General features: G+C 46.1%; 1 protein-coding gene across 1 annotated transcript; it reads left to right on the top strand.

Annotated features, from left to right (window-relative positions):
- The first annotated feature begins 427 nt into the window (after positions 1 to 427).
- On the top strand, positions 428 to 3767 carry LOC120642676 (disease resistance protein RPM1-like). Its single transcript, XM_039919240.1, has one exon. It carries the CDS (start codon positions 527 to 529, stop codon positions 2756 to 2758), a length of 2232 nt encoding a protein of 743 aa, XP_039775174.1. The 5' UTR covers positions 428 to 526; the 3' UTR covers positions 2759 to 3767.
- The last annotated feature ends 7431 nt before the right edge of the window (positions 3768 to 11198 follow it).

The following is an 11198-nucleotide window of genomic DNA, read 5'->3' as shown; positions in this document are numbered from 1 at the left end:
CAAAAAAAATCCTCAGTTCAAGCTCATCCAGCTATAAAATCAGATTGGTTTCACTTAAGTATATGGCATAGTGCAAGTGAGGCGACGGCACCGGGCCTCCAAATTTAAAGGGGACTCCATAATTAACAATTAGTCTACTTAAATCTCAATTATTTTTCATAAATCCACTACCGCAACATGCATAGGAATCTCGAAGACAACTGTAGCAAGCCTTCGAGGTTTCATTGCAGGATACATGATGCGATCGACGGTAAGCGCGAGGGCCATATCGCCACCGTAGCAAGTTGTCGTATGCCAAGCACGGTTTTTTTTTTTTTGATGGGTGCCAAGCTATCGTGAGGCTGCCGCCCGCTGCGAATCAGTGACTCCGTCAATGATCCGTTATTTTCCAGCACAGCCACCTACCCTGCCTAACAATCGTCGGATGCTAGTTCATTTCTTGCAAGACAGCTCACTTCGAGTCAAAGATTGTTGCGTCCTTTGACTTCATCCCCTGCTAGCTAGCCTCCGAGATCTCCCAGCCTCCATGGCGGAGATGATCGCCGTATCCTTCTCGGCGAAGATCGCCGCGTCCTTGTCCGCCCCAGCAGCCGTAGAGCTCTCCTCTCTCTTCGCCATTCGCTCGGGGGTAGCCGCCGCCGCGCGGGAGCTCGATCTCCTCCGCGCCTTCCTCCGCTTCGCCGACTCCCGCCGCGGCACCGACGCGCTCGCCGCCGCTTGGATCGACCAGGTCCGCGACGCTGCCTTCGAGCTTGAGGACGTCGCGGACGAGTACTCCTTCCTCTCTGGCGGGGGCTTCGTCCGTGGCTGTGCCAATTTGGGCGCCTGGTTCGCGCGCTCGAGGCGACTACGGAGGGCGCGGGAGAGGCTTCGCGAGCTGTCGGTCGCCAAGGAAAAATTCGACATCTTGCCGGCGGTTGCCTCCGCGGCAAGATTGTCTTCAGCCGTTGGCGGCAGCGCAACTGTCATCAGCCGGAAGGTAGCAGATACAGCGCACTTTCTGGGAGAAGAGGAGATCGTGGGCTTTGCGGCGCACAGAAGCTTACTGATGGAATGGCTGACCGACGACGCGGAGCCCCGGCGGAAGCTGATCGCTATCTGGGGGATGGGCGGTGTTGGCAAGACCACTCTAGTGACCAATGTCTTCAAGGAAGTCGCCGCAAGCTTCTACTTTGATTGTAGCGCATGGGTGCCCGTCTCCAAGAACTTCACTACGGAAGACCTTTTAAGGAGAGTCTATAAAGAACTTCAGCATGAAGTTCACACCGGCGCGCCGAGGAACGTGGAAGAGATGAACTACCGGTCCCTTGTCGAGGCTTTGCAAGGGATTCTGTCCAAAAAGAGGTACTTGGTGTTGCTGGATGATGTCTGGGATGCACTTGCATGGTATGAGATCCGCAGTGCATTTATTGATAATGGAACCGGGAGTCGGATAATCATCACAACACGCAGTCAAGACGTGGCTAACCTGGCAAATTCCACAAGGATTATCCTGCTCAAGCCACTTCCTGAGAAGGAAGCATGGTGCTTATTTTGCAATACAACTTTCAGGGAGATGGCTGATCGAGAGTGCCCGCGGCATCTGGAGCACTGGGCTTCGAAGATACTGGACAAATGCAGTGGTCTGCCATTGGCGATCGTGTCAGTTGGCAATCTTCTTGCATTGAAGGAGAAAAGTGAATTTGCATGGAAGAACGTCCATGACAGTCTTGTGTGGGATGGAAGCATCGATCATGGAATTGGGCAAGTGTCGAGCATACTGAATCTGAGTATTGATGATCTGCCGTACCACCTGAAGAGGTGTTTCCTTTATTGCAGCATATACCCTGAGGATTTCTTTGTCAAAAGGAAGATTCTGATCAGGATGTGGATTGCTGAAGGCTTTGTTGAAGAAAAAAATCATGCCACAATGGAGGATGTGGCTGATGATTACCTGAACCAACTAGCGCAACGTAGCCTGCTGCAAGTCGTGATGAAAAATGAGTTTGGACGTGCCAAGCGGTTCCAAATCCATGATTTGATCAGAGAGTTGATTCTGAGTAGGTCGGCAAAGGAGGGACACTTTGTATTTTCGAAGTGCACACCAACATTTGAATCAAACAGTAATTACTGTCATCTTGTAATTGATCGATGCACACAGAGCGACCTCCCAGCTCCAAAGATGGTCTCGCTTCGATCCCTCCATGGATTTAAAACACAGTTTGATGCTTCACTGCTGTCTCGCCTCAGATTATTAACTGTTCTGAACTTATGGTACATTCCAATAGCTAAGCTCCCTAGTTCAGTGACAAATCTCTTCAATCTGCGCTATCTTGGCATCCGTTCCACTCTAATCAAAGAGCTACCACATGAGTTGGGACGATTACATAAGTTGCAAACTTTAGATACCAAGTGGTCCATGGTCCAGAGATTACCAGGCAGCATAACAAAACTCAAGGCTCTGTGCCACCTGATCTTATTTAGACGCCATGATGCTGAGTTATTGGTCCCTGGTAAAGCAGTTGTACTTCCAGATGGTATGAAAAATCTGACTTGCCTGCAGACTCTTAAATACATCGAAGCTGATGAGAAGATGATATTATCCTTAGGAAGCCTGAGACAGATGAGGAGTTTAGAACTACATGGTGTGCATGAGACCAGTCTTGTTCATTTGTCATCATCCATCTCAAAAATGAGCCACCTTAGATGCTTGGGAATTGTCAGTCGGGATGCTAATGTGCAACTAGACCTTGAGTCATTTTCACAACCTCCATTGTAGCTACAAAAGCTCACTCTAAAAGGGAGGTTAATAAGGGGTAGGCTACCTTCATGGTTTGACTGCCTTAGTAGCCTCATGGAATTGCGGTTGCATTCTTCTGGATTAAAGGAAGATTCAATTCGATTGCTCTCATCCCTTCCCAGGCTGTTTGATCTTAGCCTGTGGGATGCATATAACGAGAAAAAATTGACCTTTGCAGAAGGTGGGTTTCCTGTCCTCAGAAGACTAAGATTGCAGGACTTGCGCAGCCTTGCAAGCCTAGAGTTTCAAAAGGGCAGTCTTGTAGATCTGCAGAAGTTGATGCTTTTCCAATGCACTGAGATGATTAAAATACCCCAAGGCATTGAGAACCTTATGCATCTTGAAACTTTGGAGCTTTTTGAAATGCCAAGTGAGCTCACAAGAAAAATACAGGAGGGGCAAGAACCAGGGCGGCATCATCAAAATTATGAGCCCGCCACAATTGTCAAGGTCATCCAAGTGCAGGATGGGCGGTGGTTTGAGAAAAAATTTTACACCAACCTATGTACTTTACAAAAACAGGGCATTTAAATATGGATGTAGCATTATGAACTTTCAGTCCGAAATTAGCTCTGATCAAGGGCAAAGCACAACATCAATTCAAATTCTTGCAGGTAAGTAAGATGACAAATGGACTGATAGTGTACAGCATATGATCAACCATCTCATTTTGGCAACCAACCGTAAAGTGCAGACTGCAGACAGTATGCCAGATGTATAGATGTAATTTGTGAGTTTTGAACCTGGTACACACATTTTAGTAATCCTCAGTGATTATGGATAGTTGGGGATGATAGTATGATAGACTTCACATATTGGTACAACAGAAGTTAGGGGCTATGGAATGTGGAAGCTAGATTTATAAAGCCATTGTAAATGCTCATAATTGGTTTGTATACATTTTCAAAACAATGTGTATCAGTCTAGTGCCCATAATTACATGGTTTATATACCTGGAAAGTTAAAGCTCTCTTTCCATGCAACTGAAGACTACAGAGGTGAGAATGGGTTTGACCAAACATTCTTGTAACGGGTTAGAATTTTTTTAGCTAATTTCCTAATCTATATCTGTTGATTATAAGCTGGGATGATGTAACGGTGCTACAAACTATTTTGATCCAGTTGTGGTGCAGTAGAGACTGAAGGCGCCATCCTAACACCGTTAAATGGTTGCAAAATGAGCATAACTCAGCTGATAAGGTACCTTGTGGCTAAACTTGGATGTTTAGCAAAAAAAAAATGTTAAATGGCTGAAAACGACGCAGGCTAAGTTCCCTTTTTTTTCTCTCTCTTTCCAACAAACATAAAGTAGCCTTTTGCTTGGCAGCACAGCAGATAGTTGTCACGATGAAGACGTGGGAATAAATTGGACAGAATATGGTTGATCTGACCATCAGATCTTCAAATATTTATTTTACAAATTTATGCCATGATTTAAATATCTCAGCCAGTAATTCTTTGAAAAAGCCCACAATCAAATTTGGTTCATTCTTATTTGATTTGAAGAAAAATAATATGAAGGAAGAATCCATTATGCCATGGTGCAAGAAATACTGTTGGCTGGGCTGAAGCTGGAGCTGGTGGCTGGAGTGGTATGAGAGAAAAATACTGTTGGCTGGCTGGTGGCTGGAAGCTGGTGCTGGAGCGGTGTGAGAGAAAAACACTGTTTGGCTGGAGGCTGCTGGAGCTACCGAACAGAGTGAATTAATTGTGGGAGCTCATTTTCATAGCAAGCAGGAGATAAAAGTGCAAGCCAAGGAAAACCCAGCATGAGGTCCTCATGCTATCATGTTAATTAATTCAGTTTGCTAATCAGAAGTATTAGCAAGCTTTGCCCTATTATTTTAACTACCGAATATGCCCGTGCGTTGCAACGGGACGAAAAAAATCAAACTCCTATCCCACTGTATATGGACTAAAATTAATTAATTGTGACTCTTAAACCGAAATAAAATCATTATGAGTTCCAACTCAAAAGCCTTTTTTACATTTTAATGTAGTATTTTCTTGTATGCTAGTGCGGCCTTAATGGGATAAAATAAAGAAAAAATGTATATACTCTGTACACGCCTAGTTATGTGTTTCTTCAATAATCTACACCCTTGTAGGAATCATTGGCTGAAGAACTATAAATATAAAATTTCAAAAGAAAACTTGATTAATAAAGGAAGCAATACAAAATTAATACGGGCCACGTCAAAAATCCTATTCCACCACCTTCCCCTCCATTCCCTTTGAATTGAAGTAACAGATACTAACCAGCCCAGCCCAGCCCAGCCCAATAGAAATCAGCCGAGCGGTAGGCCCCCTGCCGCCCCCCTGCCGGACGGTAGGAGTATAAAACTGTAAAACCTAAAACCAAAAATATATTTCTGTAATTTTTTTTAAAAAAAAATACAAAAATAAAAAAGACGCAACCCTAGGTATATAACCAGCCGCCTTACTCCTCCCTCAAATCCTCCCATTTGGCCGCCGCGCCCAGCACCCTGCCCCTGGGGACCACCGCACGGGCGCACATGCACGCCCACCGGTCCAGGCCGCAGGCCTGCTCCCCCCTCCCGCCCTTGCCTGAGCCCCATCGTCGGCCGCGCGCGCAGCGCAGGGCCACCTGGCAAGCCGACGGCGCCTACTCCCGCGGCCCCTCTTCTCCCACTCGACAACCGCCGTTGATTCCAGCGGCTCTCGCTTCCGAAGTCGGCAAGTGTGTGCTGAGGTTTCGACCCTCGTGCTGTTCAGCGGCGAGGCTTCCTCTGCTCAGTCCTTTGTTGGCTTCCCGTGCATCGATTGGATCGAGCTGTTCGTAGTTTATCCGTTTGCTTGTGGTATTGTACTTGTACATCGAGCCTGATTCGATTTAATTTGGATCGATTGCATCACCAGTGATTGTTGTTCGTTTCTATTTGATTGTATATATTGACCTCTAGCGCTTGTTCTCTTTCATTTTGATGGAAAGTGATTACATCAGTAGAAGAGTATTTTCTGATTCTTGATTCGTGCTTCCTCTCTGTCGGTTTTGATTTTTGATGTGTTAACTGGTAACCGGGTCAATTCTGCCACGACCGAGACAATTACGACGTGGCTCGGATTTGGTGAGGCCGGTGTCGCTTGCATCGTAGAGGGGAGGCGTGGGTCATTGGGCTCACCTGCCGGCACTTCACGGTTTGAGTCTTGACGGACGAAAGTCAACCTAACCGTTTAACAGTCCGCTCTTTATATATACCTTCTGGACGTGAGTCTCTATTTGGTTGAGTGGAACTTGAGTTGTATTGGGTATCGTATACCTGGTCAAGTCCAAGTCTTTTTCATATTTTTGCTTTGGTCCCTGCGTACTGTTCGAATATAAGTGAATTGACTGCATCTCTCCATCAAGCTTTTGAGTTAAATTGGTTGTTTCATGCAACTTAATATGGTATCAAAACCTCCGGTTTTGAATTTGAATCATGTTCGGTACGTTACATACGTTACACCGCCGCCAAAAGATGAAACACTTGCATGTTAGATATGAAGCTGCATTCTGTCATAAATAAAATTGATAAAACAAGGCAAGCATGCAGCATCCCTCATAATTTAGGATACAGATAAAATAGCATACTTCTGAACAAATCGAGCCTAAAAAAATGGAAACTAATAATTAGTAGTATATAATTCACTACCCTTTCAATCCTAACATGAGCTCCATGACTAGCTACTCCGAATAAGGTGGGCAAGTCCACCCTTGCTAGCTCCTTGTTATTGCTCAATGATCCCAGAAATAACCCTGGCCTTTTCTTCTGCCTTTCCTTTTTACCTGCGCCAAATAAAACAGCACATGCTCTTTAGTCAAATATAACCATAATCTTCCCTTGGTATTGTCTCGGTATGTAATAGAAATTGTAATAAAGTTGCTGACTCTTTAGCTACCCACGGAGCTTATGTTTTAAAGGCTGGTTCATATGTATACATGAGCGATGATCCTTTGTATGTGATGAATATTGTATCTGACGATTTGCCTTTGCATAGAGCTTGATGCTCATGTTGCATATCAAAAAAATATAACCATAATGAAAAAATAACATTAACACCAAGGACGAAAATAGATTATCACATGATGGCAATGAAACAATTAGTGAAATCCAGCTCTCTTTTTATTCCATGCATAAAGCACCTTGGTCTTCCACCCTTCTTTTTGTGTTGAAAATAGCAATGCATACTTGTGAGAAGATTCTAAAAGATTAGAGAGTATGCATGAACCATGGTTGTCATGCTTCATAGTAAAATATGGAATACTCTATAAACTAGATATTTGTGTGGTTAGATAAGCATAAGAAAAATTCTAAAGTTAGATATTTTGTGGAAAGTGTGTAGAAAATGGACACATGGCAAAACCATGAGCCATGGAGTCCTATAAATAGGGGTGTTTCTCTCCCCTCTTGCCATACCATGTCATAAGAGGTCCAAATAGGAGATGACAAGATTGCCATATAGTGCAGTAGTGTCATGACAGGGGTAGCCATATAAAAAGTGTTAGAGTCTTGTGTTGTACTAAGTTATGATGAATAAAGATTTGAGTTATATAGAGTTAGTTTCCCATATTCGTATCTAGGTGAAGGTGTTTTTGGTGCAGTGAGTATAGTGTCGTTAGAAAAAATTGTATCACACTACTTTAGTACCACTTCTCGGAAGTTGGTATCATGGTTAGGAGTACCAATTTCTCAACATTTTGTGAATTTAAATGTTATTGAGTATTGACACCGGGGAGAGAAATTTTGGTCTCTCAAGACATTTGAAGCATACATCTAAAGATTCAATCTTTGAGCATTTCGACTACCAATCAGTCGGACAATAATTCATAACCATTGTGATAGAAAAATTCGGTGGCACTGCATGAATTGATGGCTTTCCCAGTGAGGCACATAAATTGTGGCACAATTCTTATATATAGCATTATAGAACAATATTAAGTAAGGAAAACAGAGAAACATGTGAATCTTACTTTTTAAGGAATTCAAAGAATTTATGTGAGGCTCGTGACTCCTGAGAGGTTTTGAGCTTCCCAGCGTAGTTATCCACAGGAGGGTCGCCGAGGATAGATGGCAGAAATCCCGGGAATGGTGGTGTAGCTGAGCTTGGAGTCGAAAATGCTTCGGGGTTTTAGTTGGTTGGGAAGAGGAACTGCGGAGCCCTCCATCATCATCCGCACCACGGCCGCCTTGGTCCCCTCTGCTGCCCTAGCCCGCCGGGGGTGAGGAGCCAGCTCCACCGTTGTCTTTCCCCTCGCAGCCGCGGCCTTGGTCCCCAATCCCGCCCTGAATCGTTGAAGAACTATCTCCATCGCTGTGACCCCCGCGCCCGCAGCCGTGACCTCCTCTTCCACCTTGGCTCGCCGAAGATGAAGAGGCATGTCCGCCGTCACCGTGGCAGCCCCCGCGGGCATAGCCCCCTCTCCCACTCTGGCATGACTGATGTGAAGAGCGGGCTCTGCTTCCTCTCTGGCCACGGCCACAGCCTTCTTCGTGACCCATGGCAAGGCCGGTGAAACAATCTTCTCTGCGCTGCCGCTGGGCCTCTTGGAAACCCTCTCCTTTCTCTGCACTGCTGCCGCTGCCTCTGGATCAAGATTCCGGGACTGGAAACGAGAGAAGAAACACGGCGATCGGGGTGCTCCTTTCTTCCTTTATGACTGAAGTCCATTATACCCTCTCGATGAAGTTGTGTCTGAGTTGTTTCAAGCTAAATTAGATTTGTACCGTTACAATTATCACTATTTTAAAATCTACCATTACTGTTTATTATATAAAAGATGCTATTATAATTCTCAATCTATCCGATTGTAAGGATCACCGGGGTGTCCGACCCTAGAGGGGGAGGGGGTGAATAGGGTCGCTAATCGCTTTTCTATCCTAGGGCTCAAACTACTTGCAAAAGATAAACCTAACACGTCCTACGCATGCTAGTTATGACTAAGGTTTATCTATGCTACTCTCTACTAACCCCTAAAAAGACTTGCAACCTAGCTAATCCTAATCAAACTAACTAGGAAAGTAAAGGTATGCAAGGTAGAGTAAGTGCGGAAACGTAATGCGGTAAGTAAAGAGATAAGTGCAAGAGGGATGCAAACTCCCGAGTAGACACGGTCATGTAACGTGGTTCGGCATAAACGCCTACGTCCACGGGACACCGAGGCTCTTCCGATCACCGTCTTGCACTACGCCACCAATGGCGATGCCGGCAAGCAAAGGCAAGTGCCCACAAGACACCGAGTCTCGTGCACCGCCACCGTCTCTCTCGGTCACCCGGCCGAAATCCACTACGGAGCTTCTCCACCAAGGAGGGGGCCTCCTCTTCCCCCACACAAAGTGTCGTTGCCACTCCACACCAAGACGGAGGGTCACACGACAGATCACAAGTTGCTTGCCGCAGCAAGACTTTCTCTCAAGCTAGTTCTCTCAAGAACTAAGCCTAAACAAGCACTAAGCACTCTCACAAGTGTGCTTAAGCCTATATGATGTACAATGAAGCTCTATGGTGGTTGGAGATGATCTTTAGCTCTTGTATACTTCCTTGAACTCCAGCACTCTCAAATGACCCGGCCTTGGGGGTATATATAGGCAGCACAAGCAAATATAGCCGTTGGAGAAAAGCTGCCAGAATTGTGCTTAACACCGGTTAATCCGATGCTCCCCAAATTGCCATCGTCGGTTTAACCGGTGATACTAAACTGCCCACTGAAAACTAGCCGTTACGTGTACGGGCAATCAACCGACGCAATCGACCGATGTATGTAATATTAGCGTCGGTTTAACCGGTGAGTGCAACTGTCCTCTGATCCTTGAAAAACAAACTCTCTGGACAACTGCACCGATGCCATTAACCGGTGCATCATCGGTTCATCCGATGTATGCATTTTTCTTGGTCTGCTTCTGCCATTGCACCGACGTATTCAAACTTGCTATCGTCGGTTCATCCGGTGCCAAACCCTAGCCCGCAGGCCATCTCTGTCATTGCACCGATGAGTACATTTTGCCTTACGTCGGTTTAACCGGTGATACTAAAACTCCCAGACGTGCTCAAGTCAATGCACCGATGTGTGTAATTTGCTTGGCGTCGGTTCAACCGGTGACTTGATTTCTTTTTAGGTTTCAGGGCGCTGCCCTGAGACCCGCGAGGGGCGGCTCCCCCTCGACCCCCGTCCGCTAACCGGGTAGCGGAACCCCCGTAGGGGCGGCCCTTCGGGCCTAGCTTCGCCTCTCTTCTCTTTGTCATCACTTGAACCTGAAAGCCTGAGTATATCATCTAAGCAAACACATTAGTTCAAGTGTTGCGTGTGTCATCAATCGCCAAAACATTATATTGAAATATGGCATGAGAGGCCATTTTCGCTACACCGATCCTTGACGTTTTCTACGCTACCGATACCTGGCACCACTAACAGGCCTACCGATACTCTGCATAATTTCCTCCCATTCCCCTTCCCCAAGAAAGTGTTACTCCCTCTGTCCTTCACCTTAATGCCCAGATAATAAGTGAGTAATCCTGGATCACTCATCTTGAAGATCTTTACCATTTGTCCATCTGGTTACCAGATCATCTGCATAGACTCCCACCACAAGCCTCTCAGCTCCAACACCCCTACAGTATATAGCATTTTCAAATGGACATCCCTTGAAACATAGAACAACCAATTTCTCATCTAGTTTCTGATTTCAAGCACCATACAAAGCTTTGTGTAGCTAAAGTATCTTGTGTTATTGCCCGGCCTGAGTGAACCCTGGTGCTTGCTCCACGAACACCTTCTTCTGAAGGTCGCCATTCAAAAATGCTGTTTAGACATCTATGTGGTGGACTTCCCATCTTTCATGCACCGCCAACGCTAGCAGCAGCCTCACAACTTCCATCCTTGCCACTAGGCGAACACCTTCAGCGTGTCCTCCTAATAGTCATGCGGAGGCTTGCGATGGACTCGATGGTGAAGATGACGTTGTTGTGCACCGATGCGGCATCATCTTCCATACCATCGGTCTAGTCCCACTCGCCCTCCTCGCTGAGACCAAGTCCCTCGTGATGTGAACTCGGCATGTCATGGGATCGTATTTTCGGAATGCCTTGGAGCCGCGCTTGTAGCAGAGGAAGATCATCTTGCGGACCGGATACTCGAGCTTCTAGAGATGTGCCTTTGTGTTCTGTATATAGACAATGCAGCCAAAGGTTTTCAGGTGGTGGAGGGCCCCTTGTTCCCATACTAATACCAAGCTTTGAACAGAGTCATCCCCTCGACGCTTGGACATCGGTTAAAGATGTACACGGTGGTGTTTGCCGCCTCACTCTAAAACAGGCCCGACAGCCCCTTCGCTTCGAGCATGTTGTGCGCTGCAGCCGCCACCATGCCATTGCGACGTTCCACCACGCTGTGAGTTGTCGACAAACTCCGCCAGTTGTGCAG

Source organism: Panicum virgatum, chromosome 7K, assembly GCF_016808335.1.
Source record: "Panicum virgatum strain AP13 chromosome 7K, P.virgatum_v5, whole genome shotgun sequence".
NCBI classification, from domain to species: domain Eukaryota; kingdom Viridiplantae; phylum Streptophyta; class Magnoliopsida; order Poales; family Poaceae; genus Panicum; species Panicum virgatum.
This window is presented reverse-complemented; position numbering and strand designations above follow the sequence as displayed.

What these genes read in the sequence shown, in the direction of transcription:
- LOC120642676 (XM_039919240.1), top strand. Translation starts at nt 527, where the DNA reads ATGGCGGAGATGATCGCCGTATCCTTCTCGGCGAAGATCGCCGCGTCC.